The 21888-nt window shown below is 57.4% G+C and overlaps 11 protein-coding genes across 11 annotated transcripts; 6 read left to right on the top strand and 5 right to left on the bottom strand.

The window, feature by feature from the left end:
- Positions 1–47: 47 nt before the first annotated feature.
- FA10DRAFT_289037 (hypothetical protein) lies at positions 48–782 on the bottom strand (the record flags this gene model as incomplete). The annotated part of the gene is made up of 4 exons (XM_025524254.1): positions 48–358; positions 416–509; positions 579–674; positions 738–782. Coding segments are annotated over 4 exons (546 nt in total), but the record flags the coding sequence as incomplete, so codon positions are not given.
- An 879-nt stretch (positions 783–1661) lies between these two features.
- On the top strand, positions 1662–2814 carry FA10DRAFT_289036 (hypothetical protein; the record flags this gene model as incomplete). Its single annotated transcript, XM_025524253.1, has 3 exons — positions 1662–2118; positions 2222–2394; positions 2479–2814. 3 exons carry the CDS (start codon positions 1662–1664, stop codon positions 2812–2814), a joined length of 966 nt encoding a protein of 321 aa, XP_025374813.1.
- A 50-nt stretch (positions 2815–2864) lies between these two features.
- On the bottom strand, positions 2865–5578 carry FA10DRAFT_189935 (hypothetical protein). The gene is made up of 4 exons (XM_025518363.1): positions 5310–5578; positions 4706–5209; positions 3519–4647; positions 2865–3426 (listed from the first exon to the last, which is right to left on the bottom strand). The coding sequence occupies exons 1-4, from the start codon at positions 5415–5417 to the stop codon at positions 2915–2917; spliced, it is 2253 nt and encodes a 750-aa protein (XP_025374812.1). The 5' UTR covers positions 5418–5578; the 3' UTR covers positions 2865–2914.
- A 43-nt stretch (positions 5579–5621) lies between these two features.
- Positions 5622–6984, top strand: FA10DRAFT_256188 (alpha/beta-hydrolase; the record flags this gene model as incomplete). The annotated part of the gene is made up of 3 exons (XM_025519800.1): positions 5622–6311; positions 6385–6559; positions 6628–6984. 3 exons carry the CDS (start codon positions 5622–5624, stop codon positions 6846–6848), a joined length of 1086 nt encoding a protein of 361 aa, XP_025374811.1. The 3' UTR covers positions 6849–6984.
- Positions 6985–7176: 192 nt separating this feature from the next.
- On the top strand, positions 7177–8233 carry FA10DRAFT_304371 (ClpP/crotonase). The gene is made up of 2 exons (XM_025525346.1): positions 7177–8009; positions 8128–8233. Exons 1-2 carry the CDS (start codon positions 7191–7193, stop codon positions 8173–8175), a joined length of 867 nt encoding a protein of 288 aa, XP_025374810.1. The 5' UTR covers positions 7177–7190; the 3' UTR covers positions 8176–8233.
- FA10DRAFT_269561 (hypothetical protein) lies at positions 8155–9443 on the bottom strand. Its single transcript, XM_025522803.1, has 4 exons — positions 9104–9443; positions 9015–9035; positions 8826–8945; positions 8155–8755 (listed from the first exon to the last, which is right to left on the bottom strand). Exons 1-4 carry the CDS (start codon positions 9407–9409, stop codon positions 8201–8203), a joined length of 1002 nt encoding a protein of 333 aa, XP_025374809.1. The 5' UTR covers positions 9410–9443; the 3' UTR covers positions 8155–8200.
- A 124-nt stretch (positions 9444–9567) lies between these two features.
- FA10DRAFT_245523 (galactose oxidase) lies at positions 9568–12119 on the top strand. The gene is made up of 3 exons (XM_025519381.1): positions 9568–9999; positions 10076–11762; positions 11825–12119. Exons 1-3 carry the CDS (start codon positions 9605–9607, stop codon positions 11933–11935), a joined length of 2193 nt encoding a protein of 730 aa, XP_025374808.1. The 5' UTR covers positions 9568–9604; the 3' UTR covers positions 11936–12119.
- A 272-nt stretch (positions 12120–12391) lies between these two features.
- On the top strand, positions 12392–14256 carry FA10DRAFT_269559 (aldehyde dehydrogenase). The gene is made up of 3 exons (XM_025522802.1): positions 12392–12552; positions 12615–14072; positions 14136–14256. Exons 2-3 carry the CDS (start codon positions 12627–12629, stop codon positions 14163–14165), a joined length of 1476 nt encoding a protein of 491 aa, XP_025374807.1. The 5' UTR covers positions 12392–12552; positions 12615–12626; the 3' UTR covers positions 14166–14256.
- Positions 14257–14355: 99 nt separating this feature from the next.
- On the bottom strand, positions 14356–16517 carry FA10DRAFT_245522 (hypothetical protein). The gene is made up of 2 exons (XM_025519380.1): positions 16313–16517; positions 14356–16227 (listed from the first exon to the last, which is right to left on the bottom strand). Exons 1-2 carry the CDS (start codon positions 16441–16443, stop codon positions 14475–14477), a joined length of 1884 nt encoding a protein of 627 aa, XP_025374806.1. The 5' UTR covers positions 16444–16517; the 3' UTR covers positions 14356–14474.
- A 286-nt stretch (positions 16518–16803) lies between these two features.
- FA10DRAFT_304366 (hypothetical protein) lies at positions 16804–19859 on the top strand. Its single transcript, XM_025525345.1, has 2 exons — positions 16804–19303; positions 19364–19859. The coding sequence occupies exons 1-2, from the start codon at positions 17163–17165 to the stop codon at positions 19734–19736; spliced, it is 2514 nt and encodes an 837-aa protein (XP_025374805.1). The 5' UTR covers positions 16804–17162; the 3' UTR covers positions 19737–19859.
- Positions 19860–19870: 11 nt separating this feature from the next.
- On the bottom strand, positions 19871–21442 carry FA10DRAFT_256177 (hypothetical protein). The gene is made up of 3 exons (XM_025519799.1): positions 21139–21442; positions 20708–21079; positions 19871–20646 (listed from the first exon to the last, which is right to left on the bottom strand). Exons 1-3 carry the CDS (start codon positions 21139–21141, stop codon positions 19987–19989), a joined length of 1035 nt encoding a protein of 344 aa, XP_025374804.1. The 5' UTR covers positions 21142–21442; the 3' UTR covers positions 19871–19986.
- Positions 21443–21888: the final 446 nt, after the last annotated feature.

The following is a 21888-nucleotide window of genomic DNA, read 5'->3' as shown; positions in this document are numbered from 1 at the left end:
GACATGGATGAGCTGTGACAGACACCACACAGCAAATGTGGACCTACCTTCGTGGCTGGCTTCTTGGCTGGCTTCTTTGCGGGCTTTTTCTTGATTGCATGCTCATCGCTCGAATCCTCTTCCTCAGCGCTGTAGCCTCCATTTTCCTTGTCGCTTGCAGAAGCGCCTTCACTCGTGTCGATGAGATCGTCGCTGGCTGGTACAATTCGCTTCTTCGCAGTCGCACCCTTCTTCTTGTCTTTCGTACCTTTGGCGCTGGCGGTCTTTGCGGATGCCGCCTTTGTTTTGGAGGTCGTCGAGTTCGCAGACGTCACCTGCTTCTTTGCTCCGGCAGCGAGCTTGATCCTTCCAGCAGGGCCTGATCGAGAAGGGTTTTGAGCAGCTGTAGTATAGGCGTGGCAGTAACTCAACTCACCCGACGGCAGGACAAAACGGCCAGTGTCGTGGCCTTTCGTTACGGCCTTGGAAATGAGATTCTTTGCCGTCTTGCTGTCCGAGTCTATGCTCCACTGTTGTCGCGTTGGCAATGACAAGCTCAGCACTTTGTTTGCTTCCTGATGAGATGGCAAAGGCCTCACTTTCTGCTCGAGGAATTTCTTGAGAGCCGGGCGACTGAGGCCCTTCTGGGCGACCTGCTTGTCGTTGGTGCTTTCGTGAGCGATAGCCAGGGCAATCTGATTTTTTTCGAGGTTGGGAGTATCAGAGAGTGGCCTTGAAATACTGCGCTTTTCCCTCACCATCTCCACGTAAGTGGGCCTAGGCTTGGCATCGGCGGACGACATCGTTGCCAAGTGCAAATACTTGCGACAATAGAAGCTAAGATGGTGGTGAAGGAGGAAGGTCTGAGGGAAACCGGCGATTAAGGGGATGCAAAGAGAGGGAAGAGGAAAGAAAGGACGGGGCTGCGACAGACAGAGTCAAACAAGACAATTGTCAGCACGGGCGGCCTTGCGTCGCGTCCGTTCAAGCATGTCCAGACGTGTCGCGTTCTTCAGCGATTCCACTCGCGCTTGTTCTTTGCCTTGTCCGAGATCTCATACAAACGGGCTTTCCTCGCACGCGGCGGCCGCTTGATCGGCCGAATGACGAAGAGAGAGCAACTTTATATCGCCTTCCGAGATCTCGCATGGCTGACAGCAGGAGCGTAGGTTTCTGGAAGGGCAACTTGTTGATAGAACTTGTTGATAGCTCGCGGACTCGTTGGGGGAGACCATGTCAACAGAGCGAAGAGAAGGCGGTGCTAGCAACAGTGCCTCAATCTTTTCAGTCTTGTCACAACATTCTCGTTGGTATCTTCTCAATCTCTACCTCCTACAGGCGCCTGTGGCGACAGGAAACATAGCATGTCCAAGGTCGTGAGTGTGGCTTATTGCCTGGCGCGCCACGTGAGCTTAAGCTTCCCCGCGCCCGGCAATGTCGGCGCGTTGCAACCGGCCGTAGCAACTGTGGTTGTGGTTGTCGCCCACGTCTCTGCTTTCGTGCGACAGGACTGCATGAGAACGGCTTTCCTCCTCACTCGCCAAGTCTGGAAAAGCCTCAAGAGCACGCCGCCTTCTTTGCTCCCACCGGCCCGGTCACCCTCCATTCTCAACCGCACCCAGTACTTCTCCTCCTGCTCCATCGCTCGCCAACCACTGCTTGCACTCTACCCACCAAACAACATGGCTCCTCAGCAAGTCGACTTTGAGAAGAGCGTCGGTCACACGGATGGCGACACACCCGTCGCCTGGAACCGCCGTGACCTCCTCCTCTACGCTGCCGGCATCGGCACAGGGCCCGATGCGCTCGACTACGTGTACGAGGCTTCGCCAGGCTTCCGGGCCTTCCCCACCTACCCGCTCGTCCTCGGCCTCAAGGGCACCTCGCCCGACGTCAACGTCTTTGCCGAGATGATCTCGTCGCGCCAGGGCGTGCCCGGCTTCCCGAAGCTCGACCCAAACACCATCGTCCACGGCGAGCAGTCGATCGAGATCCTCCACGACATCCCCACCAACAGCGGCGAGGGCTGGAAGATCCGCAAGCGCATTGTCGGCGTGCACGACAAGGGCAGCGGTCTCATTCTTGAGACAGAGCAGGCCCTCGTCAGTCCAGTGGGCCGCACCCATGCCATCATGATTGGTGAGTAAGCCACACATGCAGCCACATACACTCCCCACCCTCCCACCCCCCTTTCTCTCCCTCTCCAACCCTTTGCAGGTCGCTGATATTACTTCACCCGCAGGCAGCGCCTTCTACAGGGGAGGAGGCCAAGGCACCGGCTTCTCAAAGGCCCTTGTCACGAAGCCGCCCGTGACAAAAGCGCCTGGCCGCGGTGCCGACTTTACGCTGCGCGAAAAGACGAGCCCGGGACAGGCCATCGTCTACCGCCTCTCTTCCGACTACAACCCCCTCCATGTGAGCACGTTGGAGAGGTCCATCTAGCGTCACAACGTCACTGACTCAAAGGGTTTGATCCCCTCCCCCCCTTTTCTTTGCCAGATTGATCCGCAGATCGGCGCAAAGGGAGGCCTTGGCGGCGTCATTCTCCACGGCCTCTGCAGCTACGGCTTCGCCGCCCGCGCCATCCTCCGCTCCGTCGTTGGCACCGATGGCCAGCCAGGCTCGCCCGCAGCCGAGCTGCAGGTCATGTCTTCCCGCTTCACCTCGCCCGTCAAGCCCGGCGACGAGCTCGAGACCTCGGTCTGGTTCACGGGTGAAAAGGACGGCGTCGTCGAGATTGCCTTTGAGCAAACCGTCGTTGGTGGCAAGAAGAGCCTGGGAGGCGGCTATGCCAAGGTCAAGCGGGGCAGCAAGCCCGCCGCGTTCAAGCTCTGAGCAAAGTGCGCATCATGCAAAAGATTCTTTTGAAAGGAGGGATGGATGGGGATGGAATGAATACATTTGTCTGCTGCAACGTGTTCGACATGTGTCAGTGTCAGTGATCTCTCCTTTGCCGCTTTCGCGCCGCTTCCTCCTCCTTCTCATAGTCTTGCACGGGCTCATACTTGAGCGCAAATCTGCCATGATCTCGCTTCCGAAACGCTTCCAGTGTCGACGGTGTGAACTTGCCATCTCGCGTCAGGGCCCTCTCCGACGGTGGGCAGAAGAGGGGCGTCGTCGCGGCCGAGGGCGAAGAGCCAATGGGCCTGGACAAGAACGAGTCCGGAGGAGTGTATCTGCTCTGGTGATGTCCGACAGAACCGGGCCGCTGCATCGAGGAGGGAACGGTTGGCTGCTGTCGGACAGTTGAGGCCGTAGGCAGGCGTGGTCCGTATTCGTCATACCTCAGTGAGCGAGACATGCCAGCACACCGCTGGCCAATTTGGCGAATTGGAGAACAGGAAGCTTGCCGGGACGGCATCCTCGCGCTGTTCGGACTATGCTTGAAAGTGCGCGCCCACTGGTTGGCCGTCTCAGAGATTGATGGACTGACGAATCCACTCTGACCTATAGGACGTTGAAGGTGTGAGCTCGATCTCTCTCTTTAATCATTTCTCTCTTCAATCACGCATGTTGTAAGAGCTGTCGCGAACAGTCACCTTGTAAAGGATCCGCGTCGGGGTACACTCTCGGCTGAGCCTGGGACCTTGAATCGTTATCCTTCCTTTCCCAGCTGGACTGCGGAGGGTGACAATTTGTTGAGAGACCGCTGTACATCGGATCCGCGTGTCCGACTCGTTGTTGGAGGGTGGCTTGCTGGTCGGCATTCCTCTGAAGGCCGGTCGAGTACGGATAGCTTGGCCGACGACAGGACAGTGGGCGTGATAAACATGGTGTATCGTTCAAGAGATTTAGCTGTGGGTGATACGCAGACGGCTGTTGGTAACTCGACGATGGCCGATTGAGCTGGTAGGCAGGTTCTTGTACATAGCTACCGCAGCCTGTGCTCGTATCAGAGGACCCATGAAAGCTGTCATGCGCCCGTAAGCAATGTTGAAGCGAAGGAAGAGTCAATCTTGGCGATCTTGTAGTCTGCAAATGGCCAGATAATCCCTGCTCAGCCCAGGTCTGCGTTTGAGAGCTCCAAGAAAATCCCCGTCTCGTCGTTCCCAGCTTGCGTCCTGAGTTTTGCATCGCCGTAGGAGGTCTTTGAAGTGGCAAGTGATCAGTTTCGCCATCCTGAGAGCAAATCTTCCAGTCCAATTCCTCGTCGTAAAGATCCGTCTGCTTCGAGAAGTTCTGTATATGACAACGCGCCTCCTGAGCTTGCTTGGATGTGGATTGAGATTGTCGCTGCCCAGGGTACAAGTAGCGACCCGTGCTGGTTGTTGGTCGACGTAAAAGAGCTTGTCGCTGTGCTGGTTCGTCAGGAGATGGGACCTGTTCATTTGAAGTAGCTTGGCGCACCGATGAGTATTGGGTTCCGGGATTCGGCTGAAACGGCCGACGGGCGACGTCGTAGTAGAAGACATCATCTGGATCTGTCTTCTGACCGGGTGGACTTCCTACGTGAGTATCCTGACCTGTATTCTGCCTGTGTACAGAAGCAATCTCCTGCTTTTGGACGGGAGAGAAGGTCAGGTTCGTTTGCTGGCCCCGTTTCCCTTGGTCAGGGCGCTGAAGCTTGACGTGAGCTGGATGCATGCGACACTGCCCGTTTGCAGGTGAACCAGTGCTTTCCACGCTCGTCTGGGAAGTGAATGGGCTGCTCGAGGTTGATTGGTTCGACTATTCAACTTGTCATGTGAGCTTTTCCACACCGGTCACCAGCAACGCAAGGGCTCACATTGCTCGTTTGTGGAGAGGAGCTTACTTGAGGCCGAGAAAGCATCGGCGGTCCCATGGCACCCTTGACCCGAATGCTTGGGTTCCTTGATAGACCTTGAGGCCTCATCACAGCAGCAGAGCCGTTGAGAGCCCTCTTTGCGCGCTCCGAATACTTTTTCGCCTCCCAGTTCGCCATGACTTGCGGATTGAGGATCGCTTTCCTTCCGTCTGCGCTCGGCACAGTGACCATGTTGTGGCCGTGATCGCTACGGAGGGGCGTGGGCCCGCCTGTGTGCATCTCAGCAGCTTGCGTCCTGGTTGCTTGAGAATTAAGCATGCGCTTTAAAGGCTCTTGCTCTTTTTGTGGGTTAGGTTGCAACGATGAAGCCGGCTGGTCTCCAGCATGTGCTTTCTCCGAAAGCTTTTGTGCCCCCGGCGTTGCTTGTGAAGCAATGCATGCATGCTGCGCTCTAGTCTGGGTCTTCGTGAGGCCTGTCAGTTTAAGCTTAGGCACGGGCTTTCCCTACGCAGAAGGAGATAGGTCAGAGACATCATTGTTTTCCGTTTGCCTCGAAGTTGAAAGAAGAGCAGATAGAGGAGACAGTGAGGAGAGTGTAGCGCACCGTGAGATCTTCATCACCCAGATCATCGATCTCGTCATTGACATCGTCGTAGACCAGCCTTCCGGTGCGTTCCCATCCATCATCTTCATCTGCAGACCGACTTGGCATGTCTTTGCTGGGTGCGGGATGGTGAGAAGACTAAAAGTGGCAAGCCAGAGTGCGGCGCCTTTGTCAACCAACAGAACTACGATGTGGTGAATTTGGAGAGCAGGAGTCGGCGCGTCGAGCGACACACGTGCCCGTAGCAGCTGCTGAGTTGAGATTGAAATGGGCCGCCGCACGTCCCCACTCCCTGTTGGTCGACGTGGTATGATGAAGATAGCGACGCTGTTTTTGAGCATTCTGCTCCCCCTTGCGAGCGCCTTTCCGCTTTTTGAGCCCAGCTATCACCCAATCGTGGTCTGGCATGGCCTTGGAGACAGCGCCTATGCCGAGGGATTGCAAGAGTTCGCCAAGGAGCTCCGCGAAGCATTCCCCGGCATCTACGTCCACATCGTTGCTCTAGGCCAAGATGCCACCTCGGACCAGCGAGCAGGTTTCTTTGGAAACGTCAACGACCAAGTATCGACGGTATGCACCGATCTGTCGGCCGTGCCGGAGCTTGCCAACGGCTTCGATGCCGTGGGTTTCTCGCAAGGCGGCCAATTCCTTCGTGCATACGTAGAGCGCTGCAATGCGCCCCAGGTCCGCAACCTGATCACTTTTGGCTCTCAGCATCAAGGCATCTCTGATCTCCCTGCGTGCAAGCCCGGCGACTTCTTCTGTAGGTTGGCAGAGGGCGCGCTCCGGGGTGGCATCTACACCGACTACGCCCAGTCGAACCTGGTCACGGCGCAGTACTACCGCGATTCAAAGAGCCAGGAAACCTACCAACGATACCTCGAGGCCAATCACTTCTTGACAGACATCAACAACGAGAAGAAGGAGGGCCGCAATGCGACGTATAAGGCCAATCTGGAGAAGCTCGACAATTTTGTCATGCTCATGTTCAACAAGGATACAGTAAGTCCTTCTGTTCCTTTGCCTTATTCCTTCTGCAAAACGAGTGCATCTAACCTCCAACGATTCCTGAAAGACCGTTGAGCCCAAGCAGTCTTCGTGGTTTGCTACGTACCCTGTGCCGTCCAAGGACAAGCAAGGTGCAGCGCAGGACAAGCTCGAGGTGCTGCCGCTGCGCCAAAGCGAAATTTACCTTGAAGACCGCATTGGCCTCAAGGCGCTCGACAAGCGTGGTGCCATCAAGATGGAGCGTGAGTTTTCGACTCTCGAGAAGGTCCTTGCTTCCTGCTGACCCCTCCTTTCGGAACCGTCACGCAAGTCTGCAAAGGCGTACACATGCAAATCGATGCAGCGTGCCAGATGAAGGTCTTTGGCCGTTACGCCGGCATCGCACCACCATCCAAGGTGATCCCGGCATCCGTCAGGCACGCCTGGGCACGAGCTATCCATGCGACCATGACGACGCTCCGGTCGAAAGAGATCCTCCGCTGGATCCGAATGCAGTTCCGTCTTCTGGGCAGCGCTCTCGGATGGAGCTGAGATAGCCTTGGGAATTGGCTCGTCACTCTTTGTATATAGACTCTCGCTGTCCTTGTTCACCGTTCTCTCTGCTGCGTTAGAACGTCATGGAATGCATGTTTGTCCTTGGGAACAACGATGTGCATTGGTAACAACGATGTGCCTTGAGAACAACGATGTGCCTTGAGAACAACGATGTGCCTTCAATCACGCTGAAAAAGTTCGCTTGGCCCACGCGTGTCGTCGACCCGGGATAGCTTATTTCATGTTAGCCGGACCGCCCGGTTTAGGTGATGTTCGGACATGCCAAAGGCCATTAACTAACTCACGACGACAACAAAAGAGAGAGCAAGCACAGAAACAATGAGCGGCAGCAGCAGCTATCCACGGCCCTTTGAGAACTTTGGCACGGCCAAGCTGCACCAGCTGACGTGGGAGGCCGAGGGCGTGCTCCGCGTCAGCTTCAAGCGCGGACCTGTCAACTCCTGGGTGGAGCCCATGTGGCGCGAGCTCGATGCCATCTTCCGCCATGTCGCTACCGACACGGACGTGTTTGCGGTCGTGCTCAGCGGCGAGGGGCGGTGCTTCACGGCCGGCCTGGACCTCGGCTCGGACTCGCTGGGCCAGGTGATGGAAGACGCGGGCCCGGATGTGGCGCGAAGGGCGTTTGCCATGAAGCGCTGGGTCGGCGAGTTCCAGGCGGCCGTGAGCCAGATGGAGCGGTGCGGCAAGCCCGTGATTGCGGCTGTCCACAACGTCGCCTATGGCCTGGGCATCGACCTGCTCTGCGCCGTCGACATCCGGCTCGCCGAGTCCACGGCGCGCTTCTCCGTAAAGGAGGTCGACGCGGGCCTGGCCGCTGACATTGGCACGCTCCAGCGCCTGCCCAAGATTGTCGGCAACCAATCGCTGGTGCGCGAGCTGTGCTTCACGGCACGAGAATTCTCGGCAAAAGAGGCCCTCGACATGGGCTTCCTCAGCCAGCTCGTCGACGGCGGCCGCGATGCCGTGCTCAAGGCCGCCATCGACATGGCAAAGGTGGTTGCGTCCAAGGCACCCGTTGCCCTCCGCGGCACCAAGGAGCTCCTCCTCCACGCCAGGGATCACACCGTACAGCAGGGCCTCGACTTCACGGCGCTCTGGAGCGCATCGATGCTGCAGAGCGAGGACATTCCCGTTGCGGTACGTTTTTCCTTTGCGTATTGTTCAAGTTCGAGCGAGCAGATCTGCTGACGAGCGAGCAAAACAAACTCCTCCTATGCACACACACACACACACACACACACACACACACACACAGATGGCGGCCGTGATGCAGAAGCAGACGCCCAAGTTTGCAAAATTGTAAATCATTCGACAGGATTATTACACTGCTATAATCTCGATGGCCGTGTCGTTGTTGTTGCCTTGTTCCTTGTCATCCACCTGTTCATGTCCAGCGTCCGCTCCCGGCTCAGCTTTGCCTTGTCCTCGGGCCGCTTGCCGTCGTCGTCGACGGGCTGCTGGAGACCAGCCATGCGCGGTCTCACGCGCCGCTTCTTGATGGCCATGGGCCCCGTAAAGGCCGTGCGGATCAGCTCGGCCTGCGAGGGCTGGGTCGGGGCCACTGTGGAAAAGTCGGGCTGCCGCGCATAGGCAATGGCGGCGGCGTGGATGAGAATGTCGCTGGTGAGGCCCCGGATGGGGTTGCGCGTGTCCCAGAACGTGTGCCTGCGGACGCGGTGGCCGAGCCATCGAATGTCGCGGCAGGTGTGCCAGTCGCTTGGCTCGCGAAACTCTGACTTGGGCTGCTGCCTCTGCAGCTCCTCCATGGTCGGCTGCTTGCCCAGCCTGAGCGATTGGCGCAACGCATTTGGAGGCTGGTGGTAGAGGAAGGAGGCGAGGGGAAGGGAGAAGAGGAGCGAGACCTCGAGTGGATTCAACTTCGGCTGCAGGTGGGTTCGGTAAGCCGTTTCAAATGCCACAGTGGCAAGGTATACGCAGTAAGAGACGGCTCACCTTGATCAAGGGGTCAATGATCAAGACGACGATGGGCGTGACGAGGAGCTCGTTTGCGCTCAGGAATGGCTCCAGCTCGCACAGCTTCGGCGCCCTCTTTGGATCGATTGGCAGTCCCGTCTGAAGATGCAGCCAGAGAGCAGGTATCAGCTTGTTGTTGGTCAAAAAAAAAGCTTAGCAGCCACACACCTCTTCCCACGCCTCTCGTCTCTGGTGATGATAGGACAGATCAGCACTCCCGTTAGACCTGTCTCCTGGCGCCAGGCATCATAACCCACTGCAGTTGCCTCCAAGTCCTGGTCATCGGCCTCGAATCTCCCGCCAGGAATAGCCGTGTCTCCACCATGGCTCCGCAGCGCCGTGGCTCGCTGTGACAGGATGACATACAGGTCCCCACTCCGACCGGGAAAGATGGAGAGCAGCACGGCGGCTCTCCGGTAAGCCGGGACCTGGTCTGGACATGGCTCAGAGCCAGGCGCTGGTCGGTATGCGGCCAGGCTGCGCAGCGCCTGCAGCGACTGCTCCGTCAGCGGGCCCAGCTCTGGCGGCTCGGGCAAGTCGACGTGAGCCACTCTCCTAGGCATGTTCTCGTCGTCGTCGTCAGTGCCGTGGTCATCATGCAACGGCATGCAAGCCGGTTCGCCGGGTGGAGAAGCTCACGTGAATCCGGGGCCAAATTTTGGCTTTTTTTTTTTTGGGCCTGAGAAAGGGACATGGACTTGGCGAAGAAGCTTTTGCTTAGGAATCTTGCATAGAGATAGAGAGCCGTCGCCGCAAGGATGGGCAAGAAGGGAAAAGGCGGGCAAGCGGCGGCGGCTGAAAAGGCTGCCCAGAAGGCGCAGAAGCGTGCAAAGCAGGAGGCCAAAGCGTCAAAGACGCTCACCAAGAAGGACACCAAGGCAAAGGGACAACAACCACCACCACCACCCACGAAGGGAGGTGCAGGCAATGGGAAAAAGGCAGGCAAGAAGGGCAAGGCGGCCGCAGCCATCGACGACGAAGAAGACCTCGATGCATTGCTGGAGAAGTTCAGAGAGCAGTGGGCGACCGAGCACGACGTTCACGAAGAGAAGATGGCCGAAGCGCCGACCAGGCGAGCCAATGCCACCTTGACGCCCTGCCCCAACGGCACCGACCTCTGGTTGTTTGGTGGCGAGTACTTTGATGGTGACAGGTGAGTCAACTCCTTCATGCTTTGGCTTGCTTGCCCTCCTTTTCCTATCTGCTCACGAGGGATACGGCGCATACAGAGCACTCTTCTACCCCGATCTCTACCGATACACGCCCTCGACGGCGACGACAACTGCGACACCAGTGCCTACCAATGGCTCAACGCCGACTGATGGTGGTGTGTGGCGCTCCTATGCATCCGCAAACCAGCCAGGTCCACGTTCGGCGCACCAGGTGGCCACGACGGCAGCCAATGGCGGTCAGCTCTGGCTCTTTGGCGGCGAATTTGCAGGCCCACGAATGAATAGCTTCCACCACTACCGTGACCTCTGGGTGCTCCACGTTGCAAGCAAGCAGTGGGAACGCATCGACACCAAGGTCCGGCCAAGCGCGCGATCGGGCCACCGCATGGTCTGCTGGAAGCATTTCCTCGTCCTCTTTGGCGGCTTCCAGGATACGGGCGTCCGGACAACGTACCTGGGCGACCTCTGGCTCTTTGACCTGTCCGAGTACAAGTGGCACGAGATCAAGCACGATGCACTCAGGGCTCATCCTGCCGCCAGATCGGGCTTCTCGCTCCTCGCGTGCCCCGATGGCGTCCTGCTCCACGGTGGATATTGCAAGCGATACGTCAAGGGCCAGCGTACCCAGGGTGTAGCCCTCGAGGACACCTGGTTCCTCAAGCTCGAGCTCGGTGGCGATGGCGATCTGCTGCATTCGGGCACGTTTGAGTGGCAGCGAAGGCGCAAGATCGGCTATGCGCCTGGCCCGCGGTCTGGTTGTACCATGGCGCTCTGGGGCAACAAGAACATGGGTGTCCTCTTTGGAGGTGTCACGGACCAGGAAAATGACGAGGAGAGTCTCGAAAGCGTGTGCCACAACGAACTGTTTGCCTACCAGCTCGGAGGTAACGGGCGATGGGTCAGCCTGAACCTCAAGCGACCCAAGAAAAAGGGTGGTAGACGGCGAAAGAAGCCGCAGCAGCCCCAACCTCAGCAGAGGGAGAATCGCGACGATGACAGCGACGATGATAATGAGGGCCGAGGTGATTACGAGGACGGGGCAAGAGAGGAAGAAGCAAGAGACCAGGAAGAGGAAGAAGAAGACGACCCAGACGACCCTCAAAAAAGCGTTCCTCTGGCACGCTTCAACACGATGCTGGCCGTGCAGAGGAACACACTCTACTGCTATGGCGGCATCCACGAGACACAGAACCGCGAGTACACTCTCGACGACTTTTATACGCTCGACTTGTCCAAGATGGACCGCTTCCAGTGCCTCAAGGGCTGCCCCATCGATGCCCTCGAATGGAACGAGTCCGAGTCTGAGTCTGAATCAACGTCGGGCGACTCTGCCTCGGATTCGGGCGATTCTGATTCTGATTCCGACGACGAGCAGCAGCAAGAAGGCGAGGAGGTCAAGGTGATCCAAGAGAACGAGGACGAGCTCTTCTCCGAAGGCGAGGACGGGCTCGACGACGAGACGTTGGCCCGACTAAAGCGCGAGAAGGCAGAGCGGGAAGAGCTGCGAAAGCGAGCAATGGCCTTTGCAGGCGTTGCTAAAGACTCAAAGCAGCGGGAGCAGGACTTTTTGTCGACGCCGCTGCCTGGCGAGAATCTCAAGGACTTCTATGCCAGGACCAAGTCGTATTGGGGCAGCCGGGCCTTTGAAGAATCTCAAGGCCAGAGCAGGGGAAAGGAGATGAGGAGGGATGGCTTCTCCCTGGCTGAGAAGAGATATGCAGAATACAAGCCTGTGCTCGACGAGGTATGTAGTTCAATATGTAGTTGCACTCGCTCCTTGCTCACCGGCTTGCATCCTGTCTACAGATTGAGCGCATCCAGAGAGAAGCAGGCCTGGACGCCGAGGAGCTCAAGGCGGTGAACAAGGGCGGTGGGCCCGGCGTGGGGCAAGGAGTGGATAGCCGAAACCGTCGCTAGCCTCAATTCCCATCATTTGCCCTCGCTTCATTCGACCAGCGCCGAGATGGCGGTCGGGCGGACGGCATTTGCAGACGACGATAGGCAACAATTGTACAACAAATCTAAAATGCACTACACTTTGCGATGCAGAATCGAAAGCACCAGAACGCACGTACTGCGAGAGGTCCAGAAAGTGCAGCATACTTAGCCCTGTCAGTTAAGGTCTCGTACGCAAAGGCAAAAAGGCATTCGCTAAAGGGGCTAGGCGAGCTGAGCAGCAAGCAATGAAGCATGCGCGAGGCGAAGAGGAAGCAGCTTTTGTGAAGAATGCTTTAACCGGCCGATAATTGCCTGTCCGGTTACAGGCTCTAAGCGCGTGTGGCTGGCTTCTTACAGCGGAAAAGCCGGAGTGTGGCGTGGAGGGCAATGATATTTGGTGGGACTTGGCGTGTGTGCGGGGAAGGACCGGTTCCCCGACCGGTTCTGAGCACAGACCCGCTATTGCTCCAGTAGTCAGTACACGGTCGGCAGTCCACAGGCTGGGCTTGTCCCCACAACAAGAACTTTGACTTCCGTACTCATCAACACCACCGCCCCCTTGAGACAATCACATTGGTACCCCTTTCTCTCACTCTGTAAGTCACAGATCGTCTGTCAACTCTCGAAAGGGAACTAGCGCTCACGAGAAGATCCTCAGAACAATACCAATATGGCACCTGCAGCAACATCGACGGCCTCTCACTGGCCGAAAGAGTCATTCAGCCATGTCATCAACGGGCAATCGTATCCCACAAAGGGCGCAAAGATGATCGATGTCATCAACCCGGCCGACGAGAGCGTCGTCGCGCAGGTGCCCGTGGCGACAAAGGAAGTCGTCGACGAGGCTGTGCGCAGCGCCCGGGCGGCATTTCCAAAGTGGTCCCAGACGTCGTGGGCGGAGCGCAAGGCGCTGCTGCAAAAGTGGCACGATGACTGGATCGTACACAACAAGGCGGACCTGCTCAAGATCTACACGGCCGAGCAGGGCAGAACCCTGCAGCTCTCCGAATTTGAGTGGGGCACGACGGAGCTCTTCTGGGACTTGAACAAGTACCCCGAGCCAAAGGACGAAGTCGTCGAGGACGACGGCCAGGGCAATGTCAACATCCTGCGCAAGTACCCCATGGGCATCGTCGCGGCTCTTGTGCCGTGGAACTACCCCCTGATCCTGTCGTTCTGGAAGATCATCCCCGTGCTCCTCACGGGAAATGTCATCATCGTCAAGCCCTCGCCCTTCACACCCCTCATGACGATTCAATTCATTATCGCGGCGCAAAAGTACCTGCCCCCTGGCGTCATCCAGATCGTCGTTGGTGACGACTCGCTCGGACCGATGCTGACGGAGCACCCCGATATCGACCACATCTCCTTTACCGGCTCGACAAACACGGGCCGGCTGGTCGCAAAGAGCTGCGCGGCGACGCTAAAGCGCATGACGCTCGAGCTCGGCGGCAACGATGCCTGCATCATTCTTCCCGGCATCGACATGACCCACGTTCCACTCCAGGTCTTCCTCTCTGCGCTCCAGAACTCGGGCCAGTTCTGCGCTGCAGCCAAGCGCATCTACGTTCACGAGGACATCTACGATGAATTTGCCGCCCAACTCGTCGGCATCGCCAAGGCGACAAAGATGGGTGATGGCATGGACCCTGCCAATGGCCTGGGCCCTGTCAACAACCGCCAGCAGTTTAACAAAGTCAACGAGTTCTTGGCCGACATTGCAGCCAACAAGCAGAAGGTGCTCGTCGGCGGTGAGAAGCACACAGACAAGGGCTTCTTTGTGCCCGCCACCATCGTCGACAACCCGCCAGACACGAGCAAGATTGTCATCGAGGAGCCCTTCGGGCCGGTGCTGCCTCTTCTCAAGTTCAAGGACGAGGACGAAGTGGTTCGCCGCGCCAACGACACGCGCATGGGCCTCGGTGGCATGGTCTGGGGACCCATCGAGCAGGCGCAGCGCATCGCCGACCGTCTCGAGACGGGCACCGTCTGGGTCAATCAGATGCAGAACTTCAATCCGCTCTCCTACTTTGGCGGCTGGAAGGACTCGGGCATCGGCGGCCTCCACGGTCGTCAGGGTCTCGAGCACCTCATGCGTTCCAAGACGCTCAAGCTGGTGCGTGTGCCCCCCGTCCATCTTCTCTAACGCTCCTTGACTGACCATTGCTCATTCCCACAGGCCAAGGAGACGAAGCCACTCCAGCTCTGAAATTTCTCTTCGTTGATGGTGCGCTTTCGCCCTGTTCTGGAGAACGATGGTTGTATACTGCATCTCGAATTTGAGCAACTTGCGAAACGTTTTCCTTTGTTTTTGTTTGTTTTGATGTTCTCTCTTCGTGACTCCTCGAAGCGTTGATGGTTGTCAGTGTGTCAGTGTGCCAAGACGCCAGAAGAATGATGGTATTGATTAAGGGGGGGGGGCAGTGCAGTCTAGCGACAATGGTAGTATGATGTGTCTACGAATGAGCGTGCGAATGACTATGCCAAAAAAGAGAGACAGGGGAAGAAGAAAAGGCAATCAGGTGGGGTTGGCCGAGCCGTTGGGGGCGGAGGCGGAGGCAGCAGATGCCTCGATGATGCGGCAGAAGGTGTCGAACCAGGGCTTGAGGATGCTCTCGTCGTGCAAGCCTTCGACGCGCTTCCCGCGTTTCAGTTTGAACCTGCCGGGCGACTGCTCCAGGTCATACCACCACTGTGGCCAGAGCATCTGGAGCGTCATGCCCTCCTGTGCGTACGTGTACGCCTGGATCGTCGGCTGGGCTCGACCGACGCGGACGACGAAGCGAGGGCAGGTGGCAACGAGCTCGCCGGACTCGCCCAAGGGCCTGCGCGGCCTCAACGTGTCGTCCATCCTTCCCAGCGAGGTGAACCAGGGATTAGATGGGTAGAAGGCCTCATCCCGGACGAGGAGGTACTCGGTCTGCATGGCGTCAAACATTGTCGCCTTGAGTAGCTTGTACCAGTCCTTGTCTTCTTTGCCTGCTTTGTACTGCAGCCCGAGCTCCCTGGACACCACAAAGACCTTGGACAGCACCGCTTCGTTGATCTCTGGTGCGTTTTCAGAGGATGAAAGGCATTCTTCTGGCCAGCGAAGCTTCTTGACGGGTATCTGCGTGGGGAACCCGCTCTGAGCGTCGCCCATGTACCGCCGATGATCCTCTCTGAACAGGAATCTCCTCGACACCGGATTGGCAAAGAGTGCATGCACCTTCTTCTCGTCGTCCCAGCCGTCCTTTGTCGGAGGAAGGCTCCTCTGTCGGCGCACGTATGTCGTTGCAAAGGCGATGCATGACTCGAGAAAGGGCGCCACCGTCGTCTTTTCACTGCGAAGCCGTGTCAAAAGGTGCTGAAGCGCCTCGTTGGACAGCTTCCGGGAGCAAAAGTCGTTGAACGTCCTTCGTCCCTTGAAAGGTTCTTTGGAAGGGGGGAGCAAGCCGATTGGATAAGCCTCACCCGACTCGACGATGCCCCTTACCAAGCTGACCAGGGGCTTGTTCAACACCTTGGAGACGACAGCGCTCTTGGCAGTGTTGTTCTTGAGCGTCTGCTTGTACACAGCCACGCCAAATCTGTCGAAAAGGGATGACGAGGCAGACTGCGAGTTGAGCCGGTTCTCATTGTACTTTTGCAGCCGCTTCTTTTCCTCTGGCGAAATGTCCCAGCTCTCGGGCTGATCGGCGATGGCGTCTTGTACAGCCGGTGGTAGCCTTCGGACCTCCTCTCCCCACTTTACGGGATCGTCAGCCTGCTGCACGAGTGTCTGCGAGATCATCGTGAGGAGCTCGTCGACAACAGTGAGACAGGCAAGGCCGTCGGAGATGGTGTGGGACTGTTCGAGGGCGATGCGGGGCCGTTTCCCTGGCCAGAAATGGACGAGCATGCCATCGACGTTGTTCTTTGGCTCGGCAGGCTTGGCACGGGCCCAGCGGTAGAACTCATCGCCCTCGTCCTCGTCGTCGAGACGAGCAGGTGAATCGCCAGAGTGATCGATGACCCTCGAAACAGCCCACTGCCGAATCTCGTCGTCGTGCTCAAGGACCTGGTAGGAAATGCACTTGTTGAGGTTGACTTTTCCCTTGAGGCAGCGCGGCATCTCGACATCGGCAAGACCCATGGCGCTCCGCTCGACGACGCGCACGCCCACAACTGGGAACTTGAAGCGCATCAGTCGCCACGCCCGCTGGACATGTTCGATTCGGAGCTCGAGCGGCTGTCCATCGCTGCGTTCCAACAGGCACGACGTTAGCAGGTCTGACTCGGCGTGGAATCGGCTGTTAAAGTGGTGGCAAGTATAAGTACCAAGTCAGCTTTCGTCTCTCTCCTTCCTTCTCATGCTTCCACTCGGCGGCTTCTCACCTCTGCCAGTGGACGAGGAAGGTGGCCGTGCCGTCGAGCGGCCTTGCCCAGTGCGTCTTCCCGTCGCGCTCGCATTTGACCCAGTCATACTCGCTCTCATACCTGGGCGGAGCGTCCGTCCTGTCCCCCATGATCCCAAACTCGTCACTTCCGCAGACGTCGATGAAACAATGGTAGTGAATGTGGACTAAGTAGTGGTAGTGGTATTTCGGTGAAGAACCCAAACAAGCTCGCCAGTCCTTCTCTACCGAGAATCAAAACGTCCGAAACCCCAGATCCAATTTTAGCCTTAGCGCATGTGCGCTTGTCAGAACAGCTGCCTCATGTCTGAAACGACTGTGAGGTGAAGTCGCGCTAAATCCCGAGTCGAAGCCGGCCTTGCGCTTTTGGGAATACCTCTGATGTTGAACTCTCTTTCCCTCTCTGGCAATTAAAATTTAGACTAAGATTCGGTGGGCGCGAGCCTTTGTGAGCCAGCCCCTATTTCTATTCTTTACGGTTGTTGACAAGGACCTTCTCTCCACAAGGGCGCTCCTGTCCTCTGTCCTCTGACCTGACGGGTTCTGAGCTGACGACACCCGGGCTTGAACCCTTCTTCCCTCCTCATGACGCCCTGAGTGCGACACACTCGCAAACGCGCTCCCGGACATATACCTGCTCCTCTTGCTACGTGACGCATTCATCCGCCTTTCTTAACGACGTAAAACTGGACGAGACGCTCGAACCGGACCTCATTTACGATTAGGGGCACAACAGATACCCAGACCGAAGATCACGACTATTGACGAGAACTGCACGAACTACGACAGCAACAATCCCGCTCCCACCCATCTCTCCGCTCGGTCTTACGATGTCGACGCAGACACCACCACTCACCACTGCCTCTACGCTGAGCAGCGGCGACGAAGCAACCTCGCTGCACGAATTTCCCTTGGCCGATCCGTCACCTGTTCCCGCAAAAGCGCATGGCGAGGAAGCAAAGGGAGAGGGATCGGCGAGAGGAAGGCGTCGCATGTCGCTGCAGATGCTCTTCAAGAAGCATTTTCAGCGCAAGTCGACCTCAGCGGCAGTGCACAAACCTCATCCGAGCCACAAGACCGTGCCGCCAGAGCACGGCGTCCTCGTCCACAACAATGGACGGAGCAGGCATAGCATGGAAGACAGACGACCGAGGCGCGTCAGCTTCAGCCCATCTGCCGGAGAGGACGACGATGACGAGTCGGAAGAGGAGGAGATGGAGCATGCAGAGGAACAAAGAGAGCACGCGCAGACCGAGGCCATTGCAGCGAGCAGGCCAAAATTGAAGCTGATGGAACGTGCAAAGGCGCAGCGGAAGCAAGAGGCCCTCGATCACAGCAGCAAAAGACGCGCCTCTGTCGACGGACTGAGCCTCGCCGTCAACGCACCTGGCGAGCCACTGGAGCCGAGAAGGCGAGTGCGGTCGTTCAGCATCGATCGCATCGGCGTCCATCTTGGCGTCGCTGCTCTCGAAAAACCTGAGGATGAAACTTTCGACAAGGGCCTGCCCACGCGACCGCGTCTGACCAGGCAGCAGGTAGTGGCCGCTCGACATGCACGCACGCTCGAGCAGATCATCATCGGCAACGGCAGCGCAGCCAGTGCCCTCGGCAGCGGAAACAAAGACCACGAGAAAAGAGCGAGGAAACGCAAGGGCGATCCGACAAAGTGCCGACCGATTCCCTCGGCATCGCCCAAAAAGGTACGAGCGCTCAAGAGGGCCCTGCTTGACGTCGACACTGCAAACGACATCATCGTGCAACTCAGGGGCATGCCACAGGACAGCCTCGCCGAGCCTTACAGCCACAAGGAGCGCATCATTTCTGCCCCTGCAGACGGCAAAGAAGGCAACATCACAGCCGTGGCGGATCAAGAAAATCGAGTTGCGGTCCAGGAGCCCACGAGCCCAGCCGAAAAGGCTCTCCACGAGATTCACAGAGCACATGCACCCGCCGAGATCCAGACCAGGCGCTCTTCGCTACCAATCTCAGCACGGCAGTCCATCCACCGTGACGCAAAGACTCAGACACCCATGAAGGCTGTCAGTCTCGATTGTGACGAGGTAGAGGCGTGTCGACGACATGCAGAGCACCTCGCCAGAATGCAGCGCTCGGAATCGGAACCGGCATTACCAGTCGTGGAGCCCAAAGACGAGCAAGGGACAGGTCAGACCTCTGCAAAGGCCATCGTGGCGTCGACCGGTACTGGCGCCGCCCTCTTTGGGCTGGGATACTGGCTGAAGAGGAGCGCTCCTTCAGTGACACCCGTTGGCAAAGCGGCGCAATTTTCGACGGAGATTGTCGAGGACATCCAGGCTGGTGATGCTGCCGAGATGCTCAAGGACACAGCACGCTTGGGAGTCGTCGGCTTGGAGGTGGTTCAACCGTTGGCTGGCAAGGTGGCCGAAGGTGTCGAGGATCAGATCTTGGGCGAGAATAAGGTGTCCCCTGATGTCCCCAGAGAAGGGCAGCAAGAAGGCGGCGTGATGGCCGTTGAGACGCTCATCGGACTTCCAACACTGCCACCAGCGATGCCAAGCTATGGAGGACCGTTGGCTGGCGTGAATCCCATCTCGCTCATCACATCTCCAAGGACGACGATGGCTTCTGCCGCGGCTCAACAGGCAGGTGCCTTTGATGCAATTGGTGCAATCACCGGTCAAGTGATCCAATCCGCCAATGGCGGTGAGGAGGCCATGCTTGAGGTGCACCCGCCCCTAGACCGACTGGCCATCTTCGTCCACTGGTGGGGCTTTGAGCTAACGATGCCCAGGCCCACGATGAACTACCTCTCTACGGCCCACTCGATTTCTGGCGCATTCATGAGCTTTCTCCAGACCATGGTTGTCTCGGGTGGCGTGCCTGAGCTCCTGCCATTCGTCAGGTACATCTCTCAATTCATGGACATGGAATTCGCCGCAGTGAAGAGCCAGGACAAGGGTCAGGGTGTCATTGTGGCGGCTACCTGGTTAATGTGAGTTTCATTCTGGTTTTGGTAGACGATTTCAGCGCTTGTTAACACCATATCGATCAGGCCAATGGCGCTCATTCCTCGCCCATGGGACTACGCGACGACAGCTCCCTCTCCTGCTCCTGCTCAGCCAAAAGCGAAGACGACGGCACCCTCTCTCGCCAGCTATTCTGCCCAGCGTGCCGCTCTCCACGCGCCATCGTCTTCTACGGCGCCTCGACCGAGTCCGTCAAGCACCAGCTTGAGCTCCACCCCTATGCGTTCGGACAGGCTTCCCCCAGAAGATGTCAGCCCGCACTACCATCCGAGCGTTTTCGGTGGTGGATCGGGTGGATCGGGATCCAATCCCTTGGCGCTGAGCTCAAACGTCGACATTCTCGACAGCCTCGTTGAGCTGCCAGAGGGCAGCGTGAGGGTGAAGACTGCGCTTACCTAGGCCTCTTCGACTGTCTCCTTCTCAAATTCATACCATTAAAGCTTTCTTAGTTCACAACCTTACACTACCTCACCTTCAGTCGATTTCCTAACATCTAATCAATCAATACCGGGTAATACCAATGAGTTTCGCCACCCTTCTAAAGTGATACAGGCCAGGAGACGTCTCAGGTCGTAGCTCAAATGCGGGCAGAGAAATGATGGGATGAGAAGAAATGATGAGGGAAAATAAAAGTACACTGGTCAAGCTATCAAGTTGCGACACCGTAGTCGCTGGCCTTCTCCTGCGTCGACGCCGTCGGTGCTGAGGAAACTTTTGCCTTGCCCTTGTTCGGCCGACTACGACCCCATTGCACCTTGACTTCGCTCCCACCCAGCTCGACGCTGACGGCACACCGTTGTGCCGCGAGCTCGGCAGACATCCTTGTCCGGAAATTGACAAAAGCGCATTTCGAAGGCTTGACGACGGTGATGCTCTTGATCTGTTCCGACGTGAGGCCGGGCACGTTGGTGACAAAGTATGTCCGAATCTCGCCCTCCTCCACCGTCGGTTCCAGCCCCGTCAAAAAGAGGCTCATGACCTCCTTGTCCTCAGGCGGTTCCAACCCTTTCGCCCTGGCCGTCTCGCCCAGAAGTTTCTTGGCCACCGGATCATTGCGCCCGTGGAAGCGATCCTTGATGTTCTGCCGACTCAGCTCATTGTCCGTAGGGAGCTCGTGTCTGAAGGGGCAAGCATCGCCTCGGGTACAGTTGCCCTTTGCGTAGAAGGAGCACAGGTGTGGACGGTTCCGCTTGTATTGATCTGCACCACTTGGATCATTACGCTCCTTTGCGAGACGTTTGAGAAGCTCTTGACCTGCGCGCGAAGAGGGACCAGCGGATGAGTCGACGAGCGTCGCGTTGCCTTCGAGCTATAGGAAACCAAATAATTAGAAAGACGTTTCTCGCAAGACTGAAGACAATGCAACTCACCTTCTCCTCCATATGATTGATAAAGTATTGCTTGTTGATATCCGTAGAAGGGGCCTGGCTCTTGAGGCCCAGTGCCGTGTCCCTGACCTGCACCGGCAGGCCGTACTGCAGGTCGAGGACGCAGGTCTGACAGACATTCTTGATCTTTGCGCAGGTGGTGCAGATCTCCGTCTTTTTAAACCGCATTCCTGCGCCGGGATTCCAGCGAAAGACGGTAAACGGACGGTCGCAGATCTTGCACTCTTTGCCGTATGCCTGTTTCGACATGCGAACGTAGGGGTTCGGACCTAAGCACGTCTCGCACAAGATCGGCGTCTCCGCGACCTCGGCACCACCACCCGCCGCTCCCGTCTTGTTGCCAAGACCACTCGACTATGATGGGCAGAAGTATCAGCTCGGCCTTTGTGGTAACTGTCAGGGACCTTACTCACCATGTCTTCTCTCCTCCTATGGTTGCTGAGACGTGAAGTGGCGGAGATTCAAACGGTCATCATGAGCGCGCGCGCGAAGACACACCACGTGACATGACAGAAGTCCGAAAGAGGGCGGCCCCGTCTCCTTTTGAAGTTGCTCACGCCCAAATTGGATCTCACTGCAGACTCCTTGACGCAATCACCATATCACCTTGCTGGCATAGAGTCGACTGACCTCTGAAACGATAGATCCGACCTCCTTGAATAGTTTCTTTCCACTTCTTGACGTCGCCTTTCGAAATGAAGCTTCGAGAGTTGCGAAGGATGACACACCCTCGATGATCGGACAGCCGTAATCGGGCAAACATTTAGAAATCATATACGGCGGTCGCGTGGGTTTTGTATTTTGTGGACACTCGATCGAGGCAGTAGTAGTGTCTCTTCGCGCTCGACGATCGCAGGCTCGTCCTCACGACTCCCTTTTCGCCATTTTGCAAAAGGCAGAAAATCCATCGCCAATTCGTCGAACGGACTTCAATTCGCACCGTCCCAAAAGGATTCCCGCGAAGGTGTAGCACAGGCACCTCGCGGCCTCAACAGAGGCACACGGATCTCCTTTTCTCTTCAGAGTAGAGACGGCCGAGCACCACCGACCAGGTCACTAGAGACCGCCCAAGTTTTGTAAGCTGACCAGACAGAGCGAAAGGAAAGCATCGTTCACAATCTGACCCATCTCTGCAGTTATCTGCGTTGTCGACAAAGATAGCT

The sequence above is a fragment of the Acaromyces ingoldii genome, assembly GCF_003144295.1.
Source record: "Acaromyces ingoldii strain MCA 4198 unplaced genomic scaffold FA10scaffold_7, whole genome shotgun sequence".
NCBI lineage: Eukaryota > Fungi > Basidiomycota > Exobasidiomycetes > Exobasidiales > Cryptobasidiaceae > Acaromyces > Acaromyces ingoldii.
Note: the sequence above shows the minus strand (reverse complement) of the source record. Positions and strands in the feature narration are given on the sequence as shown.